Source organism: Pan paniscus, chromosome 18, assembly GCF_029289425.2.
Source record: "Pan paniscus chromosome 18, NHGRI_mPanPan1-v2.0_pri, whole genome shotgun sequence".
Classification (NCBI taxonomy): Eukaryota; Metazoa; Chordata; class Mammalia; order Primates; family Hominidae; genus Pan; species Pan paniscus.
The window spans coordinates 2,335,653-2,357,911 of record NC_073267.2 but is presented as its reverse complement, the minus strand read 5'-3'; the positions used below and the strand labels follow the sequence as shown (position 1 = coordinate 2,357,911).

The 22,259-nt window shown below is 61.8% G+C and overlaps 2 protein-coding genes across 10 annotated transcripts; one reads left to right on the top strand and one right to left on the bottom strand.

The window, feature by feature from the left end:
* Window positions 1–432: 432 nt before the first annotated feature.
* Window positions 433–4,772, top strand: SYNGR3 (synaptogyrin 3). The gene is made up of 4 exons (XM_003807688.5): window positions 433–677; window positions 2,451–2,688; window positions 3,133–3,275; window positions 3,360–4,772. Exons 1-4 carry the CDS (start codon window positions 579–581, stop codon window positions 3,567–3,569), a joined length of 690 nt encoding a protein of 229 aa, XP_003807736.2. The 5' UTR covers window positions 433–578; the 3' UTR covers window positions 3,570–4,772.
* A 3,381-nt stretch (window positions 4,773–8,153) lies between these two features.
* On the bottom strand, window positions 8,154–20,293 carry ZNF598 (zinc finger protein 598, E3 ubiquitin ligase). 9 transcript variants are annotated; one of them, XM_034940940.4, is made up of 12 exons: window positions 20,000–20,293; window positions 14,056–14,168; window positions 13,431–13,560; window positions 12,961–13,172; window positions 12,646–12,893; window positions 12,075–12,192; window positions 11,496–11,683; window positions 10,891–10,981; window positions 9,999–10,756; window positions 9,468–9,624; window positions 9,205–9,355; window positions 8,154–9,087 (listed from the first exon to the last, which is right to left on the bottom strand). In XM_034940940.4, exons 1-12 carry the CDS (start codon window positions 20,219–20,221, stop codon window positions 8,734–8,736), a joined length of 2,742 nt encoding a protein of 913 aa, XP_034796831.1. In that variant the 5' UTR covers window positions 20,222–20,293; the 3' UTR covers window positions 8,154–8,733. The 9 variants fall into 9 exon arrangements, with proteins under 9 accessions (XP_034796831.1, XP_034796835.1, XP_054956620.1 ...); XM_034940944.4 differs by having other exon boundaries at window positions 12,646–12,863; XM_055100645.3 differs by having other exon boundaries at window positions 10,909–10,981; window positions 12,646–12,863.
* Window positions 20,294–22,259: the final 1,966 nt, after the last annotated feature.

The window sequence follows — 22,259 nt, the reverse complement described above, 5'->3', positions numbered from 1 at the left end:
CTGTGATAGCAGCTAGAGCACAGTGGGGGGCCATGAGAAAGACCCCAGTTATCCATCTGGTCTTCCTGGGACCAGGGCCAGGGAGTCGGTCCCCTCTCCCGTGGGTTGGGGGAAGATGCTGCAGCCCGTGGACCTCCTACCCCTTTACTCCCTCACCCAAGTGCCCTTCCCAGAGGAGCGGACTCCTCCTGTCTGTCCTCCCGGCTATAGCAAAGTCTGCGCCCAGCGCCCGAGCCCCACCCTGCCCCCGGGGACCTGGCTGGTGGGTTCCTGAGGATGGTCTCCATCTCGGGACCGGGGCAGGCAGGTGAGGGTGGGGGATGGGAGGTGGGCGCGGCGGAGGGAGAGGAGGGACCCGGCCCCGCGCGCATGGACCCAGTGGGGGGCGCGGGCGCGGCCCCGCCCCGTCCCGCGCGTCCCCGCCGCGGCCGGCGCGCGCTCCCGGGAGGCGGCAGCGGCTGCAGCGTTGGTAGCATCAGCATCAGCATCAGCATCAGCGGCAGCGGCCTCGGGCGGGGCCGGCCGGACGGACAGGCGGACAGAAGGCGCCAGGGGCGCGCGTCCCGCCCGGGCCGGCCATGGAGGGCGCCTCCTTCGGCGCGGGCCGTGCAGGGGCCGCCCTGGACCCCGTGAGCTTTGCGCGGCGGCCCCAGACCCTGCTCCGGGTCGCGTCCTGGGTGAGTGGTCCCTGCCCGGGGCCCCGCTCCCGCCCCTGCCTCGCGACCTTCAGGCCCCTACCAGCCCCCTGCCCCCTACCCCCTGCCGCCTGCTTCTCGCCCCCCGACCTCACTCACTCTCATCCTCGCCGGCCCCTCCCCCGCCGGCCTCAGGTTGGGGTGACGTCACCGGGCAGGGCGCGCCCACCTGCGGGCGGAGGAGGGGCCGGCGGCGCCGGAGAGGGACCTTGAGAGGTCACCGCCGGTCGCCCCTACCCCTGCCTCCTCCCCGGGTCTAATTTCAGTCCCTTTCCGCAGCCCTTACTCCGTTTTTCCTGTTCTCGTGACCTGGAAGCAGGGACGGGGTGGGGACGGAATTCTCCGAGGGGCAGGAGGGGGCTACGGGAACCGAGAAGCGCCTCCCCTTCCCCCGCACACACACCCTCGGGTCTCCTTGGCAGGGAGCCTGTCCCCTGGCCCCCAGTTCCAGCTGTGAGTTGAGGGAGGAGAGGCTCTGGGCTGGGAGGGCTTCCTGGCGGCGGTGTGGGAGGCAGGTTTGGGAGCAGCCTAGCCCACTGGGGCATCCCTGGGAGGGCCCTGCTGCTCCTACCCTCCGGCAGGGGAGGTGGCAGTTGGGTGCTGAGCTCTGGGTTTTGTCCAGGTGGCAACCTCTGGGCCAGCCGCACCTCGGCGCCTGTCTTGGAGGAGGGCGGTGCCCACGGTGGGGCAGGGGCTTTGGCCTCCCCTGCGGAGTGGCTCTGACCAGACCGGGAGGCAGGACGCTGCGTTTTGGTCCGAGCGCACGTCCCGACTTGTGGCCCACTCTTGGGGACAAGTGCATGTCCCGGCTTCCCCCTTGGCTCGGTCTCTCGGAGCTGGAGCGGGAAAGGAGCGAAGGGATGAGGTTGAGGCTGGAGGTCGTTTCTTGGAAACACAGGGCTGCCCCGTGCAGCGCTGGTTAAAATGACAGCGGTCCCCCTCATGCCTGTCTCCCGGAACTGGTGGGCAGGAGGCATTGAGGTTTGACGGAACCTCAGAGGTCAACGGTGTCATCTTTTCAGCCCAAACACTTACAGGTGATATTAATAATCAGTCACGTGGGGGCTGTCATCCCTCGGGTACCCACCACGTGCAGGAAGCTGGGTGGACATGTCTGTCCCAGCACTGCATGAGCTGTGCCCGTCACCCTATTTGCATGCTAGAAAACAGGCCAGACAGTTCCCAACCGCGCAGGAAGCAACAGCTCCGCTGCCTCCATACCCTCCCTCCCGCCCCGCTCTGCCTGCTGCACTCTCACCTCCCCTTCGCCGTGCCGGCTCCAGCCTGGGAATCGCGGGCCCAGGTGAAGGCTCCTGTTCCCACACACTTGAGTGGGCTCCGAGGGGACTCCACGGGCCCACGCGGTGCAGAGTACCTGGCTTGAATCAACCCCGGCTTTTGTCAGCCATGTGATCCCGGACAAGTCACTTCACCTGTTGGGGTCCCAATGTCCCCCGCATTTATAAAGAGAATAAGAACAATGGCGATCCCACGGGGACTTTCTGAGGATTTGGTGAGGGGACGCATGTAAAGTGGCTGTTTAACACAATGTCTGGGCATAGTAGATGCTCACTAAACGGCCCGTGTTGTCAATAATTACTAAATACGCGAGGGTTCGGGAAAGGAAGAGGTGACACCGCCCCCCACCCAGATACGGGCCTGGGAACGCAGGGACAGGCCCAGGGGCGTGGGCGCTCGAGGCGGGCTCGCAGAGGTCGGGTCGCCGCAGGGCCCTGAGCGCCGCGCCGCACGCAGGTGTTCTCCATCGCCGTCTTCGGGCCCATCGTCAACGAGGGCTACGTGAACACCGACAGCGGCCCCGAGCTGCGCTGCGTGTTCAACGGGAACGCGGGCGCCTGCCGCTTCGGCGTCGCGCTGGGCCTCGGAGCCTTCCTCGCCTGCGCCGCCTTCCTGCTGCTCGATGTGCGCTTCCAGCAAATCAGCAGCGTCCGCGACCGCCGGCGCGCGGTGTTGCTGGACCTGGGCTTCTCAGGTGGGCGGGGCCGGGACGGGGAGCTGGGGGCCGGGGCGGTGAGCGCGGAGAGCCTCCCGGGTGGGCGGGGAGGGGGCGGGGCCTGGGCGGGGAACGCCGCTGGAGTTTCTAGCTGGGCGTGGCCGTGACGAGGGGCGGGGACTGAGGCAGGGAGTGTCAATGGGCCTCCCGGGTGGGCGGGGAGGGGGCGGAGCCTGGACGGGGAGCGCCGCGGGACTTTCTAGGTAGGCGGGGCCCGGGTCTGGGCGGAGCCTGGGCGCGGAACGGGTCTGGCGCTCCCGGGTGGGCGGGGTCAGCGCAGGAGAGGGAGGCGGGACCTCGCGCCACGCGGCGAGCCCAGGTGAGGCGCCCCAAGCCTCGGGCCCACCGACCTTTCCTCCTCCGGGCGAGGCCGCCGTGGGCCACCGCGTGGAGCGTCGCCCTGACGCGCCGCACTGTTCGCAGGACTCTGGTCCTTCCTGTGGTTCGTGGGCTTCTGCTTCCTCACCAATCAGTGGCAGCGCACGGCGCCAGGGCCGGCCACGACGCAGGCGGGGGACGCTGCGCGGGCCGCCATCGCCTTCAGCTTCTTCTCCATCCTCAGCTGGGTGAGTGCGGGGCCCGGGAGGGCGGGGCGAAGGGGCGGGCGCTCGGCTGATCCCGGCTGACCCCGCTGACCCCGCCCCGCGCAGGTGGCGCTCACCGTGAAGGCCCTGCAGCGGTTCCGCCTGGGCACCGACATGTCACTCTTCGCCACCGAACAGCTGAGCACCGGGGCGAGCCAGGCCTACCCCGGCTATCCGGTGGGCAGCGGCGTGGAGGGCACCGAGACCTACCAGAGCCCGCCCTTCACCGAGACCCTGGACACCAGCCCCAAAGGGTACCAGGTGCCCGCCTACTAGCGGCTGGCAGGCACAGACCAGGGCTCCAAGGCCACCCCACCAACGCAGGCCCCAGGGTCTCCGGGACCTCCCTTGGGTCCTTCCAGCTCAGTGCCAGGGACAGAGTAGGTGGCCGCTTTGCGCCATCCGGGGCCAAGAGGGGGTGGACCCGCGTGTCTGGGCTGCCCCTGCCAAGTTCCCCCAGTCCCTCAGCACCTGGCCCCAGGACTGAGGTCCTGAGAAGGGGATAGCACTGCCCAGGACGTGTGTCCCTAGCCTGGAATGGACTGGCCTGGGGAAGGCTTTCCCCTCTTGGGCCACACCTGCTCACTCTGGTGTTGGGGGTCCAGCTGCCCTCTATGATCAGGTGCAGGGGCTGCCCAGGACAAAGCGGGGGCAGGGGAAAGACACCACCCTCGCCCCAAGACTGGGGATCCTGGCCACTGTTCCCATCCCATGTCCCTGTGGGTAGTGACTGTCTCGTTTCTGTCATGGTGGTGCGTCCCGTCCGGAGCCACTCTCCACTTTCTCTCACAGGCTCCTAGAACAGCCCAGCCCTGTCAGTGTTGTGATCATGGTCCAGTCTTCGGGTTTCACCTCCTAGTACTCCACAAGCTGCTCCTCTCTCTGTGGCCCCGGCCCCTACCCAGGTGTGGGTGGTTCTGGCCAGGAAGGCACAAGGTAGCTGTGGGCCAAGACACCAGCCGTGTCCTAGCCCTTCAGTAAGACCTTGCCAGGAGAGGAGAAGGATGCCTGGGTGCCAGGCAAGACAAGCCCCTCAGCAGGAGAGAGGCCCAGAGGCTCCAGCTGGCCACCGTGCCCCACGAGATGGCCCCTGTGTGGTTCCCTTTACCTTGGCTTCCTGGCCCAGTCCCTGCCTCTCCACCTGCACCCCGCTTCCTGGCCCAGTCCCAGGTTGGAGTCCCTCTGCGTAGCTGACTACTCATGCATTGCTCAAAGCTGGCTTTTCACATTAAGTCAACACCAAACGTGGTTGCCACATTTCATCAGACAGACACCTCCCTCTGGAGATGCAGTTGAGTGACAACCTTGTTACATTGTAGCCTAGACCAATTCTGTGTGGATATTTAAGTGAACATGTTTACAATTTTTGTATATATCACTCTCTCCCTCTCCTGAAAGACCAGAGATTGTGTATTTTCAGTGTCCCATGTTCCAACTGCACCTTCTTTACAATAAAGACTGTAACTGAGCTGACTGTGACCTGGACGCTCCTGGAATCATTTCTACCCCTTCCCTTCTGGTACCAGGGATTGGTATCTGAGAGGCACCAGGGCCCCACAGGAGGGGACGGGGAGGTAGAGGCCAGGCTGACCCCCAGGCTCTGGGGGCTCCAGGTCCATAGGTCCCCACCACCACGTATCCCACTAGTCTGGTTCTCTGAAATGCTGCGAGACCCCTTGTTTTTTTTGTTTGTTTGTTTTTGTTTTTGTTTTTGAGATGGAGGTTCACTCTGTCGCCCAAGCTGGAGTGCAGTCGTGCAATCTCGGCTCACTGCAACCTCTGCCTCCCGGGTTCAAGCAATTCTCCTGCCTCAGCCTCCAGAGTAGCTGGGATTACAGGCGCCCGCCACCATGCCTGGCTAATTTTTGTATTTTTAGTAGAGACAGGGTTTTGCCATGGTGGCCAGGCTGGTCTCAAACTCCTCACCTCAAGTGATCCACCCACCTTGGTGTCTCTCAAAGTGCTGGGATTACAGGCATGAGCCACAGCGCCCGGCCTGTTTTTTTTTTGTTTTGTTTTGTTTTTTTAAGACGGAGTTTCACTCTTATTGCCCAGGCTGGAGTGCAATGGCATGATCTCGGCTAACCGCAACCTCTGCCTCCCAGGTTCAAGTGATTCTCCTGCCTCAGCCTCCCAAGTAGCTGGGATTACAGGCATGCACCACCATGCCCGGATAATTTTGTATTTTTAGTAGAGATGAGGTTTCTCCATGTTGGTCAGGCTGGTCTCAAACTCCCGACCTCAGGTGATCCACCCACCTCGGCCTCCCAAAGCGCTGGGATTACAGGCGTGAGCCACCACAACGGGCCTAGAGTGAACCTGTTTTTTTGTTTTTTTTTTTTTTTTTGAGGGATAAATAAATAAATAAATAAATGCCTAGGCTAGAGTGCAGTGGCAAAATCTTGGCTTACTTTAACCTCTGGCTGGCTGCAACATCCACCTCCTGGGCTCATGTGATCCTCCCTGCTCAGCCTCCTGAGTAGCTGGGACCACAGGCATGTGCCACCATGCCCAGCTAATTTTAAAGTTTTTTGTAGAGATGGAGTCTCCTTATATTGCTTGGGCTGGTCTTGAACTCCTGAGCTCAAGTGATCCTCCCACCTTGGTCTCCTAAAATGCTGGGATTTCAGGCATAAGCCACCGCGTCCGACCCTGATGATTTCACTCTTATGTCCTAGCATTCTATAACGCTGATGAGAGGGATGCTAATGGTACCATTTGCATTGTTTGTAAGTTATCTTGTTGGTAATGATTTGTAGGGTTCTTTTCTGTAAATCCTTGTCTAGATAAGAATTTCTTATCGTTGATCCTGTTTGGTCCTTGATGGTTTGTTTTCTCTCTTGGTGTTGGGGTGAGCAGTCACAGTTTTTCGCATGTCCTCTTCTCGCCACCTTCTATTCCTGGGACTCCTGTAAGATTTGCCGTGAAGCCTCCAGTGCCAGGTCCCTATTCCATGGCCTTCCATGGCCACGCCCTTCCCCACTTCTCACCGCTACCTTTTGCAGTTACATCCCCCAGCTTGGGTTTACTTTTGAACCCATCTATTGGGGTTTTTATCTCAATTACTTTTTCATTCCTAGGATTTTTGAGACAGAGTCTCACTCTGTCACCCAGACTGGAGTGCAGTGGTGAGATCTCAGCTCACTGCAACCTCCACCTGCCAGGCTCAAGTAATTCTTGTGTCTCAGCCTCCCAAGTAGCTGGGATTACAGGCATGCACCACTACACCTGGCTAATTTTTTGTATTTTTAGTAGAGATGGGGTTTCACCATGTTGGCCAGGCTGGTCTCGAACTCTTGACCTCAGGTTGTTATCCACCTGCCTCAGCCTCCCAAAGTGCTAGGATTACAGGCATGAGCGACTGCACCCAACCTCATTCCTAGGATTTCTAACTGGTTTTTTTTCATAACTTCCTGGTTGAATGAAGCACAGCTAAGAACCATCTCTGGAGCCAAAATGCTGGCTTTGCCCCTTTCTAGCTCAGTAATCCTGGGTAAGTCTCTCAACCTGTCTGTGCCTCAGGTTCTCCTTCTGTAAAAGGGCCGTCGTGGTTCCTGTGGCGTGGGAGGGTGACAATTACTGTGGTGAGGGGTGTGGAGCTTGCAGCAGTGCTTGTCACAGCAACTGCCACTCAAGTGTTGCCCCATATTCCTCTAGCTCTTGCTCCTTAAGAAGTCATTTTTTAGCCAGGGGCGGAGGCTCATGCCTGTAATCCCAACACTTTGGGAGGCCGAGGTGGGCGATCACCTGAGGTTGGGAGTTCCAGACCAGCCTGACCAACATGGAGAAACCCCGTCTCTACTAAAAGTACAAAAAATTAGCCAGGCATGGTGGCGTATGCCTGTAGTCCCAGCTACTCGGGAGGCTGAGACAGAATCGCTTGAACCTGGGAGGCGGACGTTGTGGTGAGCCGAGATCACGCTATCGCACTCCAGCCCGGGCAAGAAGAGCGAATCTCCCTCTCAAAACAAAAAAGTCATTTTTAGCCGAACACAGTGGCTCATTCCTGTAACCTGGCACTTTGGGAGGCCGAGGCAGGAGGATTGTTGGAGCCCAGGAGGTCAAGGCCAGCCTCGGCAACATAGCAAGACCCCTTCTCTACAAAAAATATCAGCTGGGCATGGTGGCGCACACCTGTAGTTCCAGCTACTCAGGAGGCTGAGGTGGGTCACCTGAGCCTCAGGAGGTCAAGACTGCACTGAGCTGAGATCACACCACTGCACTCCAGCCTGGGTGACAGGGCCAGACCCGGAAAGAGAAGTTCTTTCCAATAACCTTAAGGAAACAGCCCATTTCCCAGACTGCTCTACTCTTCTGTGGAGCTGGTCTTGCTTAGGAACCTACCATCCCCTGCCAAGTGGGCATCAGCTGTGAGGCGCCTCTGGTGTGGGGGGAATGCAGGTGGCCCCTACCCAGCCTCTCATCTCCTAGCCAGCCCCAGCATGGCCATCACCCAGGGGACACAGTTGAGTCCCACTGTCCAAGTCCTCAGCTACAGGGGGGCAGTGCCAATGCCGCCACATGGCTGACCCAGCCCCTCTGCAGCCACTGACCTTGGCTCTTCATCACCATGGGAGCCCCTTTCTGCTTGCTTTAGAGAAATTTCCCCACTTTCTCTGATCTGAGGACATATTCTTGGCCTTATTTGAATGTGGCTGTGTTTAGAGCATTTTTCCTACTTCTATGTGCTGGAAGCAGAAAGTGATTACCGTATGTGTCTGGTCTCCCTCCAAAAACCCCAGATCCAGATAATTACGCTCAAATTATTTCGCTGCAGTATTTCAGATGTCCCCTCCACCCTGTTTCTAGATTTGGCATCAGGGTATACTCAGAAGACAGAGAAGCTCAGAACACCAGCTATGCGTGGTATTGCAAAATAAATTTATTTGAAGATAAACTGTCTTATAAAAGGTCAGAGGCAATTTGAGATCCCAGATTCAGCTTGTCTCATAAAAAGATTCAACTTCAAGTAGCACAATTTCTTGTCTGCTTTTAATCCTGAACATTCTTGAAGCACGAAACAGCCAACTGTTTATACAACACACATCTGTGACATCTGACTCTGGCACCAGTGGCGCCGCAGCTTTCAGCTCTGAGGCCCCACGGGCTGCAGCCCTCAGCTTTGGGAGGGCCCAGATCAGGCCACTGTGGCCTCTGGCTTTGCCAGCAACAACAGGTCCCAGCATCCCAGCCCTTCCCTCCCCTGGCGCCTCCCAAAAGCACAAGAATGCAAACCGAGACTGGCCCACCACTGAGGCAGGGGTGGACTCCCGCTTGAGTGTGCCAACAGGGCGGGTGGACTGTCCTGGTGACTTCCTGGTGGGCCTGGCCAACCAAGAGGCCAAGTGGCCTCACCAGGCCTTACCTGGCTGCCTGGCAGCCCGGAGAGGAAGGAGGAAGGACGCTCACGGTGCGACAGCTCTGGCCACGCTGGCGGGAGCTACGTGATGATCCTGGCGATGGCTTGCAGGGAGGGGAAGTCGTCGTCCCGGGCAGCATGCAGCGCCTGGTGGCTGCTGGCGTCGCCATGCGCGAGCACCTGCTGGCAGGTGGGGCACACACGGCAGTCCAGGCCCGCCTGCTGGGTGGTGGCCTGCCACGCGCTCTTCTTGTTCTTCTTGGATTTGGTGCTCAGAGGCTTCTCACGGTTGCAGAAGTCCGTGTGTGCAGACAGGAGCTCCTGCTGCTTGGCCGTGTCGGGCAGCAGGACCAGCAGCTCATTAAAGACCTTCTGGAAATTCTCCCCCAGCAGGTCCCGGCAACTCTTGTAATACTGGGCTGCGGAGATCAGGCCCTGCCACCGGAGAGCCGGACTCAGTCATCCCCTCTGGCCCGGGCCCTGGATGAAGACGGGCTGGCTACCCCGCCCCGGGCCCGCCTGACCCATCTGGACTCCCCGGGCCCGCCTGACCTGTCTGAACTCCCCTGAGTGGCTCTTGAACTCGCTGAAGCGGGCCTCGTCGCTCTGCAGGAAGTCCCTGATGGACTGGATGAGCTGAAGGTTCCTCTCCCGGAAGTTCTCGGGGACTAGGTAGGCCCGTGGGGCAGGCAGCGGCCTGGGTCTGGGGGTCAGAAGGTAAAGAGGAGGTGGAGGCTTCAGCCTTTAGAGTGGCCCAAGGGGAGGGTACCGTTCCTCCACCCCCGGTGGACACCAGGCAGCTCACCCACACTTACGCTTTTGTGGTGGTGGTGGTGGCGGGGCTGGGGACACAGGCCGGGTGGGGGCTAGGCAGAAGGCCAGAGAAGCCGGGGGGCGGCTTGCTGATTGGGGGCACCAGGCCCGGCGGGGGTGGGGGAGGCGTGCCCTTCAGGAGCACCACAGCGCTGAAGCCTGAGGGGTGGCAGGACAAGACCCAGAGAGGACCCTCGCTGACTGCGGGCTGCCTGGCCTCCAGGGCCAGCTTCTGTCTACAGCCACCCCTTCCCTGCAGGGCAGGTGCAGGGCCAGCACCCGCACCATTGCTGCTGGTGTGGCAGGCCCAGCCCACACAAGCTCATGCACCCTCGGGCCTGGGAGGTGCCATGAGGGCCGGTCTCACAGAGGCAAGGAACACAGGGCGGTTAACGGGAGGCTGGAGGTCATGTGGGTGGCCGATGGCATCACACAGGGGTCCCCACCACCCAGATGCAGACTGTGCCTGCGGCTCCAGCCTGACCCCGGCCCCTCCCGACACCCAGGGAGCAGGCCTGAGCCAGCACGCGTACCTGGGGGCGGCGGCATCCGGGGTGGGCAGGGGCCGCCGAGCGCTGGGAAGTCCTCCTGTGGCGTGGGGCAGGGGAAGGACCCCAGGGGCCTTGGGAGCCCAGGGGGTTCCTTGGGGGCACTCCGAGCAGGGGCCGGGCCCTCTGTGTGTCCATTAACGACGACGGCAACTGGCCCCTCGGCTCTGCTGGCAGGAGCTTCCGGGGCCTGCAAAGCCCCTGGGGGACAGGTAGTGGGCGGGGGCTGTGGCAATGTGGTGCCTGGCTTCTCCGAGCCCACTTTCTTCTTCTTCCCAACTTTAGAGGGTTGGATGGAGGCCGGCCCCAGTGTGGAGGAGACGGAGCCCATGGGGCGTGTGCTTAGAAGCTCCTGCACGGCCGGGCTGCCGCCCTCCTCCTCCTGTGTGAAGGGCGGGCCGCCCTTCCTGCTGCCCCTGCTCCCCTTCCCAGCCTTCCTGGTGGGCTGGCCGCTGCCCGTAGCCTGCGCCGAGAGTGGGAGCTGTGCTACCTTCTTGCTGCTACTGCTGCTGTTCCAGGCAGAGACAAGGCTGGTGGGGGCGGTGCCAGGCTTGGGCACCGAGGACACCAGGGCGGGGAAGTCTTCCTCCTGGAAGGCACTCCTGCCTCTGGCAGGGATGGCATACGGCAGCGCCAACCCCACAGGGCCCGGGGTTGCTGCAGTGGAGCAGGAGGAGTAAGTGGAGGCAGAGAGGCTGGGGAAGTCTTCGTCCTTGAGCTTTGGGCTGGGTGGTGGGAGGGCGCTGGGTGCAGGGAAGCACAGCTGGTCAACAGCTATCAGGCCCCGTGGCTCCATACCTGCCCTCCCGGCACCCACCTGTGGCTGCCCGCACCCGCCCACCATGCACCATTCACCCCTGGGCACCCATACTCTCACCCTGGCACCCCCACACACCCTGGGGCGGCTGGGCCTGTCACCGAGAAGGCTTCTTGGCTTACAGGACCATTTGTCGAGGTTTCCTTGGGGCCTATGAAGAACACAAGGCCCCCAAGTCAGGTCAGGGTGTGGGGACAGGCCCTCTGGGGACTGGCAGTGCAGGGTGCTCTTCAACCTCCCAGGTGAAGGCCTGGAGCGTCCCAGGCACTGTGCCCATCAAGAGCTGGCCACTAAGCTGGACATGGTGGCTTACACCTGTAATCCCAGCACTCTGGGAGGCTGAGGTGGGCGGATCACCTGAGGTCAGGAGTTTGAGACCAGCCTGGCCAACGTGGTGAAACCCCATCTCTACTAAAAATAGAAAAACAAGCCAGGCGTGGGGGCAGGCGCCTGTCATCCCAGCTACTCGGGAGGCTGAGGCAGGAGAATCACTTGAACCCGGGAGGCAGAAGTTGCAGTGAGCCAAGATTCCGCCACTGCACCAGCCTGGGCAACAGAGTGAGACTCTGTCTCACACACACAAAAAAATAAAACAAAGAAACAAAAAGAGCTGGCCACTGACCTCCTAGCCCGGGCAGAGCTGCCACCAGGTAGGGCTTACTCACCTGGGCCTTCGCCCTGAGTCCGGGGTGAGCGCCGGGGGCCACGGGGATCCTCAGGACCCCGCGCCGCTGCCTCCTCCTTCTTGGGCCTACCACCTTCCTCCTGATCCTCACTCCTGCGAGCCTCCTCCTGCTGCTGTGCGGCCACGGAGGCCCGGACAGCAGCTGCTACTTCTCGGTCCTCTTCTTCCCTGGGACAAGGAGGCCAGCCTTCAGGCTGAGCATGGCCCGAGACCAATGCCTCAGGCGGGCAGTGCCTGGGCCCAGTGTGTGGGGCGGTTATCTGGGGTCTGATGCCTCTGCCCTGCAGGGCTGCCGGGGCGGTGCTTCCTCGTACAGCTGCAGTGACCGCCCAATTGACACAGGCCCCTTTCACCCACCCCAACCCTGGGATCTGTGGCTGTGGCTAGAACTGGAAGAAACAGAAACAAACTTGTGCTCACCAAGGACACTGAACAGACCCTACTGCCACTCAGGACCCCAGAAACTCTGGCCACAATCCCTGACCCCATCCCCACTCCCAGCTTGGCCACTGGCCACGGTCACCACAGGAGAATGTCAGTGGCACGCAAGGTCCCCCACCTTTTGTACCTCCAGCTTCCTCGGCGGCTCTGCTGGGCTCCGCGAGTGCCAGCCCGGGCCACTCGGCCCTGGCGGCTGTACCTGTCCACCTCCTCGTAGTCTTCGCCACCAACGACCCCTGCGGCCAGCAGACAGCCTGTCACTTCCCGGGACCCCGGGACGACAGTAGGAGGAACAGGCCTGCCGTCAAGGCCACACCCGGCCAATGCTCAGGCCTGGACGGCAGAGGCTTTCCTACCCACAGCGCACATGAGCCCGGGAATGGCACAGGAGCCTCGCAGGGTCCACGCCAGCCACGGGCCTCTACGACCTGGATGCCAAGCCACAGGAGCAGTGGGAAGGGAGAGGAGGAGGGTCCCCGAGCCCCAGGTGGGATCTGCATACAGCAGATGCTCAGTAAAAGCCTCCTGGTCCAGGGAAGGGCCCCGGGCACCCAGGGCAGCAGACCCGAGACCCTGAGGGAGCAAGAGCTCCTGGCACACAAGGGGTGCTCGGGCGCTCCAGCCTGGCCGGAGGGTGGGACGTCAGCTCCTGCACCCACAGCTCGGTCTCATCTCAGGCTCCTGCTCACCCTCGTTCCGGCGCGAGTGCCGTGGCGCGTAGCTGAACTGCAGGTCAATGTGGCGGTTCTGGCGTGCCTCGGCGCGGCTGCGACTGTGGCAGGCCGTCCTGTGGGCCTTGAGGTCGATCTCGGTGCGGAAGGCGTGGGTGAACTGCTCCGTGCTGCAGCGGCCTTCCTCACACAGAAAGTGCTTCTCCCGGAAGTGCTCACGCAGGTAGGCATAGTCGCTGGCAGGAGATGGGGTGTCGGTAGGAGGGCTGCAGCCCGGTTAGCCCCACGCCCTGGGGGAGGGAGGGTCATCTGTCTGTCTGCTGCCCGGCCCACCTGTAGTAGTCCTGGGCCCCGTCCGAGTCGCAGAAGTGGCAGAAGTAGTGGTCGCGGCGCAGGTGCTTAAGCAGCTCATCATTGTCCAGGTAGCGCTCGTCACAGAACTTGCAGAGCGGGTGCCCACGGTGCGACGTGTCATCAGGGTCACCCTGCATGCGATGCCGGGCCAGGTCCTTGCGCGAGTACCACTTGCGCTCATATGTGAATATCTACAAGGCACAGGAGGCTGGGCACAGGCTGGGGGACCCCAAGCCTCCTGCCTCTTCCCACAGGCCAGTGGCGGTGCAGCAAGGGGCAGGAGAGGGCCCCGCCAGCAGCCAGAGGCCTCCCTGCCACGTGCAGCCTGACCCTCAGGGGGCCATCCAGGGCCAGAAGCAGCAGGTGGACAAGCCCCTCCCAGCCGTGTGGCCACATCCCTTGCACCACCCACCGCCTAGGCTCTCTCCGGGGTCGCTGGGGGGGCACACCTGGAGGTGCTGGAGGCACAGCCGGCAGCAGAAGAGCTCATGCTGCCTCCGCATGTGCTGCTCCAGGTCCCCGAAGAGGCTGAAAGGTGGCAGCTCGGGGCACCGCGGGCACTCGTGCTGCAGCAGCTGCCTAGGAAGACACCAAGAGCCGCCCACGGCCCCAGGACATTCAGTGTCACCGCCGGGAGCGGGGCCACTCACCAGGCCCCAGGCCCGTGACCCAGGACAGATGCAAGGTCATGGCTGTGCACATGGCCTGGGTCAGAAGCCTGGCTCTAGCCCTGAGCCCATGAGCTGCCCCTCCTCTGAGAGACCAGCCCTGGGACAGCTGTACCCTTTATAGGATTTTCAGGCCACGGGCCTGGCTCACACACCTCGTGTGCCCCTCAAGGTGCCCCCGAGGCAGGTGCTGCGCCACCTGGGCATGCCTTTCCCCAGCGCAACCACCAGCTCTACCCCCAGGAGGGCCTGGTAAGCCTCCCCAGTCACAGGACGGAAACCCAGGTGCCTGGCCCCAGCATTGGTGCACCAGGTGGCCCCCGAAGTGCCTCCGGTTGTGAGGAGAGTGGGACGTGAAGGGCCACAACCACAGGGAGGCCAGGACCCAGGGAGAGGCCCTGCTCACCTGTACAATGCGTACACCTTTCCATCTGCAAAGTAGATATCATATTTCTTCTCATGCTGCAGCTGGTGGATGGGGATGGTGGCGAAGGCAGGAAGCCTCTTCCCAAAGACCACCTAGAGCCAAAAACCAGAGGGGTGGTGAGCACGACTGGGATGGGACCCCCACCTGGGATGCAACGGAGGCTCAGAGGCAAGGGAGCCCTCACAGACCCTCTAAGAAGGAGTGAGGCATAAAGGGTCCTCCTAGGAGGCCCCAGCAGGCAGCGGCCCCTGGCACCCTGGCCTAGGCCTCCCCTCCTCACCCCAACCCGCTTGCCTAGGGTCAGGGGCAGAGGACAGAGACACAACGCCAGGCCTCTCCACCAGGGGGCGGCAAGGCCAGTCCCGAAGCAGCCACGCCCCACCGGCCGGGGCCCTCACCCAGTGGCTCCACCCTGCGGGGAACAGAGCAGCTGTCGCTCTGCGGAGCTTTCCAGGACAGAGAAGAAACGTGTTCCAAGCAGCTGCTAAGGGAATACCAATGGCCGCCAGCCGGGAATACATCAGGTGACAAGGCCCGGCTACCCTGTCCGGCGCCCCCGCCCCCACGTTTCCATGGCGCCTTCACGGCACGAGGCTCAAGCCGACCACCTCAGCTCCGTGCATCCTCAGCAGGCGCTGCAGAGCCTCTGCGTGGGCCCCTTCCCAGGGGTCTCTGTCACCTGCAAAGCTGGCTGCCAGAGGACTTGCCCGTCTGCCCTGTGCCCTCCACAGACGGCCCCGGCATCCCTGCTCAGCTCAGCACCCCTGCTCTCCACGAAGCTCTGCTGGGGAGGACCCTCGCTGCCCCCATGCCAGCAGAGATTGGTGCCACCCACCCCTTGGGTTGGTCAAGCCCCCTTCTGGCTCCATCACTGTCCCAAGCCTGGCACTGGTCACTCGCCTCGGCTCTGGGCCCTTAGAGCAGCTCAAGGCCTCAAGTGCACATCCAGGGCAGGGGGACGTCCTCACCCGGGCAAGGGTCACGCCAAGGTCATGTTAAGTTTACCCTTAGCCCCTTAGCCAAAGAGAATGTCGGGCTGGAACAGCCGTGAAGCTGGGAAACCTGAGGCTTGGCAGGAAGAGCCAGTCCCACACGTGCTCAGGGGGTCCTGGGGTGTCTCTGTCCCCCAGAGCAGCTGGTTAAATCTGACTCCCCAGGAGGGTCAGGAGCGCCAGGAGAGCTCAGCCCCCACTTCTGCCAGGACAGGCTGCTGTGCTGCCAGGAGCGTGCCCCCACGCCACCGACAGGAGCCGCTTCCACCAGGGCGGGGTGGGCGGTGCGGGCTGCAGGAGCAGCAGCCCAGGCCTTTCCTCCCCTGGTCACATCAGGCAAGGCTGGGCAGGATGAACTCGGCCGCCTCTGCGTCCCCGTCACACGCTGGGCTCAGATGGGCACTTCATCACAGCTGCCTCCCACGCGCGACGTCTTCAGATGGGAGTCGCAGCCCCACCCAGAGCCCCATTACAAAGGCTGCCAGTCACTGCGGGCCACATCACCCTGACCTGTCCCCTGGCTCCCCTCCCCCGGAGCAGCCTCTCTGCACACCCCAAACACAGGGAAAGGCCCTGGGCTTTGTGCGGCCTCTTTTCACAGCAGCTGCCCTCGCGGCAGCTGGCACCCAGCCCTACCTTCCACTCACTCCCAAGGGCGCCTCTCCAGCCCGACCCTCACAGGCGCAATCTGTGCAGCCACTCAGGGTGCTGCTGGGACCCAGAGCACGAGCCTCCTCGGGGAGCTGAGCGGAGCCACTCAGGGTGCTGCTGGGACGCAGAGCGCGTGCCTCCTCGGGGAGCTGAGTACCGGGACTCCCGGGAACCAGACAGGGCCACTTCCCCACCACAGCTCCCGAAGCAGCAGGCAGGCGGGCGAGGAAGCCAGTGTCTGCCTGTGAGGTGGCCAGGCGAGCAGCCTGTGAGGGAGGCCCCAAGGCTGCCAAAAAGCATCCAAGCCCATCAGACTCCGAGGAGAAACGACTTCCTTCCCCAGAGGAAACCCGTGCCAGGGGCGTCCCCAGCCCCACCTCCCCACTTTGGCACCCCTCCTTTCAGCCGCACGCCCTCATCCACCGTGGGTGGCGGCGACTCAGACTGCGGGCACAGGGGCATCCCAGGCACCCCTAACACGCAGCCAACCTCCACTGGTGCGTCCCCCGAGTGCCACCCGTGTGCGGGCACAGGGCCAGGCCCCGCTGAGGAGCACATACACTCCTCTGTCCTTGCTGCCTGGAGGCACCCATGCCCCATGCGATGCTAGCACATCGCAAGTCCCAAGAAACCTATGTGGGACGGCACTGGTGGGGCTGGCGGACTCGGTCAAGGCAGCCTCTCTGAGGCCAGGGAGCAGCTGGGGGTGGAGGAGCTGTGGGGAGCTGGGCAGAGGCAGGGCCAGGCCGGGCGGATCCCAGGTGCACTGACAGCACCCAGATGAAGGACCCAGGGTGGGCCAGCACGGGAGGGCCACATGCCCCATATGGAGTCTAGATGGGCGTCCATCTGCACAGCAGCTAGAGCAGGTACTCCGAGCACCAGGGGCAGCAAGACCCAGAGTATTCGTCCCTACTGAACAGCTGGGAGGGGTCACCTAGGCAGGGCACCTAAGCGGAAAGGAGACACTGGGTGGGCTCAGGAACAGGAAGAGGCTTGTGAAAGAACAATGGCTGTGAGCAAGGTGGGCCCAAGGCCACAATCACTGGAGCAGGAGGGTGTGCAGGTTTGGGGCCGGAGTGAGAAATACCACCTGATGGTGGGGGCCTGAGGCTGCCCATCCTCAGACAGGCAGGGAGACCAGGACTGGCCGCCCAGACCTCAGGAGCGGGCAGTGGGACAGCAGTGCAGCCTGGCATGGCCAGCATCGCCCTCCCTGAGGGTGAGGAGGGGGCTGGACAAGGCTGCGCCCCACAGCACAGTGGCCAGGGTGGAGTCAGGCACGGTCCACTAAGGAGCCAAACAGCAAGACCCTCCCCCGCCTGGTGGTTCCAGCACAGCCAGGCTGGGAGTAGGGGACGTAGGGGACGTGGAGGCCAGGGGAAGATGGCTGTGGGTAGGGGACTTGGGGGCCTGGGGGAGATGCCTGGGGTGGGACTTGGTGGCTGGAGGGAAATGGCTGGGTTGGGACGTGGGGGCAGGGGGGAGATGGCTGGGGCTACAGAGGGAGACAACAGGTCTAGGCCGCCCCAGCAGGAGAGGGTCACGTGTCTGAGGACAGAAGTACAGAACCCATGGGGAGAGGCTTGGGGATGGGCTGTGCAGCAAATGATGGGGGGAAGGGCACTCTACGTAGCCCTGGAGACGGCCAAGCTAGGCCCCAAGGAGAGCGAGAGGCAAATGGGGTGAGGCCTGCTTAGGAACAGGAGGCCCCCAAGACCCCCTACAGGGACAGGTGTGGTGTCTGCCTGGGGCCTTGCTGCTCTACACTCCCCAGCATGTCATGGGCACACAAAAGGACAGCGGTGAGGGCCTGCCCACACGTGGGGAGGGGGACCCTGGGGTTGGCTCCCAGGGCCATCTAGAGAGCCTAGACCTCCAAGGAGCCCAGATGGGGACAGCAGCAGCAGGGAGCATCTTACAGATGGCCAGGGCCATGGGGGACGGGAGCGGGGTGGGGGGACAGCAGAAGCAGGGAGCATTTTACAGATAGGGCCAGGGCCACCGGGGACGGGAGCAGGGCGGAGGGGGAGCAGTAGGAGTAGGAAAGCATGACCCGAGCCAGCATGTCACCCTCCTGACCTGGGACCTTGGGTAACTGTGGGCTGGCCCTCTGCGCCCCCTCCCACTGCCTGCCTGTAAGGTGCAGGTGGGCTGCCCTGGGGGGCTTGCAGCCTCATCAGGACTCCTGCAGTAACACCAGGGACCAGAGCAAGCTGGAGAGCAAGATGCAAACAGCAGGAACCGACCCTTGAGAAAGACGCAGCCAGGAAAGAGGCCCAGAACGTGGGGGTCCACCACCCCAGGACCTCTGTCAGCCATGGCCAAGACCAGCGCCCCCACCTCCCACGGAGGGGAGCCTGCCTCGGCTTCCACCCTGAGCACCTGCCAGGGGTCAGGCCCATCTGGCTCCTGGCCTGAGCAGCAGCTGCAGCCTCCACAGGGAAGGCCTGGGTCCAGGTGTGTGGAACTAACAAGCACATGGAGCCAGCCGATTCCACACGGCATCCTGGACACTTTCCTCACAATTTTCGCAAAACCTTAGTCCCATAAGGGAGGCCAAGGCAACGCCAGGGTTCAGGAGTTGAGGGTTGCAGTGGGAATTCCTGAGCACGCATGGGACACAGAATATATTCAGGGGATGGTGCTGAACTCAGTAAGGAAAAAGGAGACTAGAGTGAGGCGGCAAGCTCAAGATGGGAAAAAAATAGGACGAATGCAAAGGAGAGGAGACCAGCAAACAGCAAACTTTCCAGGAGCCCCTCCTTCAGCCCAATAAGGCGGGGCAGGCCCTAGAGGAAGCCGGCTGGGGGCACCCAGTGCCAAACCACACCCCGGCTGACAGCTCATGCCCGCAGCCCCCAGCCACAGAGCTCCTGGAGGGTGTGGGGCCTACAAGGAATGAGAGTGGGCAGAGGCTGCCACAGTAAGCATACGCAGATGTTCACTCATGTCTTGCATCAGACCTGCAGCCTGGGTCGGGACCTCACGTGCCAAGAACTCCTTAGCGTCTTCTTTCCGGAAGGAAGCTACAGGTGTGCTGGGAAAGCTAGCTGCTGGAGAGTGAGGTCATGCTACGCAGGACTGGCTGGCAAGGCAGGCCCTGGCAAAGCCAGGAAGCGCCCTGAGGAAGCCACGGGCCAAGGTCCTCTGTGACTGTTCCTGCACCCCAGATCTCCCCGGGGTCTGGGTCGGCCTCCTCCTGTCACATGACAGACTGATAGAATCTCCAAATGTCTTTTTCCAAAAAGGGCACAGACTATATGCCCACAAATTGCTCCGAAAATTGCAGCATCTCTTCAACTCCTTTGATGTAAACGTCTACTTACAAAAAAGAAAAAAAAGGAAAAAAAGAAAAAACCTACACCTCAATGCTGCTCTGCATCACTTCTGGGGAGAAGAAAGTTAGATTCCTGGCAGATGTCACCAGTCGAAGCCTTCTATGAACAAACCGGGGGAATTTCACAATGCTGGAAGCAAACAAATCTCTAAGCTCAGCAAACCAACGGGCTCCAGCCAGGTGCCCACAGCCAGCAGCTGGCACTGCAGTGAGGGTGGAGGAACGCTGCATGGTACCCTCTGACCCCTCCACGGCTTCCAAGTCTGTACAGTCAAAAACGTCTCCCATTCACTGCGGAGATGAGCGCCAAAGGTGGGGGCGGCGGCGAGGAGAAGGAAAACTTCCTAACACTTTTCTCCCTTCCCGCCAAGAAGCGGGAGGGGGCCTTCCCCTCTGACGGGCAGGTCTCCTTCCGAGGCTAGTGTCACCTCCACTCCACAGAGGAAAACGTCAGTCTCGGAAGGAGTTTGCTCAGGGTCATCCAATGGGGGCCCAGAACCACAGCTGGGCTGAGAATGCCCAGAGTTTGACGCCCTGCTTCCAGGACGGACGGCCTCCGCAGAGTCCCCCTTGCCTTGTTTCCTCGACCCGAATGGAGGCCCCTGGAAAATAAACTCCTGAAGACGAGCAGGTCACCGAGTTCTCCATCTGATCAGGACCCTTCCTGAGGCCCGGCAGGAACCCCCGGGACACGGGGGAAGTCCCCAGGCTGTCCCCACAGGGCTTGCCCCCTCCTGCAACCCGCTCGGCCGCCTCCGGCCTCCAAGCCCCAACGCCCCGCCGTCAGCCGCACGGCCGGGACCCCGCCCTGGGTGGCCCCACCAGGCCTCTCTCGGAAGCCGGCGCCGCCGGGCCCACGGCCGGACCTCAGTGAGGCAAAGTCCCCATCCGGTCGCCGGGAGCCCCGCTGCCCCCGGGCCGCGCCCCCGGCGCCCCGCACCTGGCGCAGCTCCTCGCGGCACACGGCGCAGTAGCGCTGCTCGCAGAGCACCCGCATCTTGGTAGAGCAGCGGTAGCACACCGGGTGGTCGCAGCGGCCCAGCGCCGTGGCCTCCAGGTCTCCGCAGCAAAGCACGCAGCTCCCGCCTCCCCGCTCAGGAGCTGCCGCCGCCGCCGCCTCCAGGGCCGCGCGCCGCCCCTCGGCGCCCCCCGCCGCCGCCATGGTCCGGGATCCGGCCCCCTCTCGGCCGGCGCGGCGCCGCGCGGCCTGGCTCCCGGCGGGCCCGCCCCTTCCGGGCAAACGTCACCGCCCCACCCAGCAACGGGCCCGCCCGGCGGAAGTGCGCGTCGCGACTTCCGCCTCAGCGCGGCGCCGGCTAGAGCGGTGGCCCTGATAGAGGCCGCTCTACCCTGAGCCGACTGCTCGGAGGTCCGCGCGGCCACGCAGCCAGCCCCGGGCTCCTCTGGGCCACGCGTGTCATGTCAACACTCGCCGGGCTCCACGGACTGGCGTTGTCAGATGAAACACGGTACAACTGGTTTGCATCTCAGATGAACAAGGGGTCATGTCTTAGTGTAAGTATAGCCCAAATATTGATGGGCTAGGCTCATACTAAAATGCTGCTCCTTATCTGAAATTGACATTTAACTGGACCTGCCGTATTTGTATTTGCTAAATCTGGCCACCTTATTAGGAAACCGGTCTCTGGTATTTGGAACACACACAAGCGTGGTCCCGCCTCCACTTCTCTAATGCCCTGTTTAAATCCCTACATGAAAGACAACGTGAAAGGCCGCACGTGGTGACGTCCATCTCGCAGCCCAGGGCAGTCTCGCCAGGCCTGCCCAGAAGGGGCCTCTGGAAGGCAGGAACGGAACCTGTCCTCTTTACGCTGGGCCCAGCACAGGACGTGTTTGGATGGATGCTGCAGTAAGAGGGCCTCCTCCCTACCCTTGAGGGCCAGGCACACTCAGGACCTCCCTCCCTCTGCCATCCAGAAGGCAGGTCCAGATCTAAACCCTACTGGAAAAGAGGCAGTAAATTGTGTCAATGAGCCTGAACTTTACTTACTTTATTTGAGACCAGGTCTTGCTCTTGCTGTAACACAGTGGTACGATCACAGCACACTGAGGCCTCAACCTCCTGGGCTCAAGTGATCCATGCCCAGTGAACTTGGACTTTAGAAACAGACACAAATGGGCTTGAAACCCCAATTTTGCAACTTGAAAAAAGCTGTCAGGCACAGTGGCTCAAGCCTGTAATCCCAGCAGTTTGGGAGCCTGGGTGGCCCGGATTGCTGGAGCCTGGGAATTTGAGACCAGCCTGGCCTACACAGTCAGGCTCCATCTCCACAAAAAAAATTTTTAGGCCGGGCGTGGTAGCTCACGCCTGTAATCCCAGCACTTTGGGAGGTTGGGATCACCTGAGGTCAGGAATTGGAGACAAGCCTGACCAAAATGGTGAAACCCCATCTCTACTAAAAATACAAAAATTAGCCGGGCGTGGTGACATGTGCCTGTAGTCCCAGCTACTCGGCAGTCTGAGGCAGTAGAATCGCTTGAAACCGTGAGGCAGAGGTTGCAGTGAGCCGAGATCACGACAATCACGCCACTGCACTCCAGCCTTGGCAACAGAGCGAGACTCCATCTCAAAAAAAAAAAAAACACACACACACACGACTAGAGTGCAGTGGCGTGATCTCGGCTCACTGCAAGCTCCGCCTCCCGGGTTCACGCCATTCTCCTGCCTCAGCCTCCTGAGTAGCTGGGACTACAGGCGCCCGCCACCGCGCCCTGCTAATTTTTTTTTTTAGTAGAGACAGGATTTCACCATGTTCGCCAGGATGGTCTCGATCTCCTGACCTCTTGATCCACCTGCCTTGGCCTCCCAAAGTGCTGGGATTACTGGCATGAGCCACTGTGCCTGGCCAAAACACACAAAAATTAACGGGGCGTGGTGACATGCGCCTGTAGTCACAGCTTCTCGGGAGGCTGAGGCACGAGAAACGCTTGATCCCAGGAGGCAGAGGTTTCAATGAGCAGAGATTGTGCCCCTGCACTCCAACCTGGGCCACAGAGTGAGACTCCATCTCAAAAAAAAAAAAAGAAAAGAAAACTGGGAAAAGTTATTGTAAGGATGTAAGAAGTTCAACATCTTGGCTGGGCGCGGTGGCTCACACCTGTAATCCCAGCTTGAAATTGGCACTTTGTGAGGCTGAGGCAGGTGGATCACGAGGTCAGGAGATCAAGACCATCATGAC

Excerpts from the sequence above, each read along its gene's own strand:
- SYNGR3 (XM_003807688.5), top strand. The coding sequence starts at position 579 with ATGGAGGGCGCCTCCTTCGGCGCGGGCCGTGCAGGGGCCGCCCTGGAC. Across the intron at positions 678-2,450 it reads TGCTCCGGGTCGCGTCCTGG|GTGTTCTCCATCGCCGTCTT; the intron begins GTGAGTGGTCCC and ends CGCCGCACGCAG. Across the intron at positions 2,689-3,132 it reads GCTGGACCTGGGCTTCTCAG|GACTCTGGTCCTTCCTGTGG; the intron begins GTGGGCGGGGCC and ends CACTGTTCGCAG.
- ZNF598 (XM_034940940.4), bottom strand. The coding sequence starts at position 20,221 with ATGGCGGCGGCGGGGGGCGCCGAGGGGCGGCGCGCGGCCCTGGAGGCG. Across the intron at positions 10,982-11,495 it reads GACTCAGGGCGAAGGCCCAG|GCCCCAAGGAAACCTCGACA; the intron begins GTGAGTAAGCCC and ends TGTTCTTCATAG. Across the intron at positions 9,356-9,467 it reads ACCACCACCACCACAAAAGC|ACCCAGGCCGCTGCCTGCCC; the intron begins GTAAGTGTGGGT and ends TCTGACCCCCAG.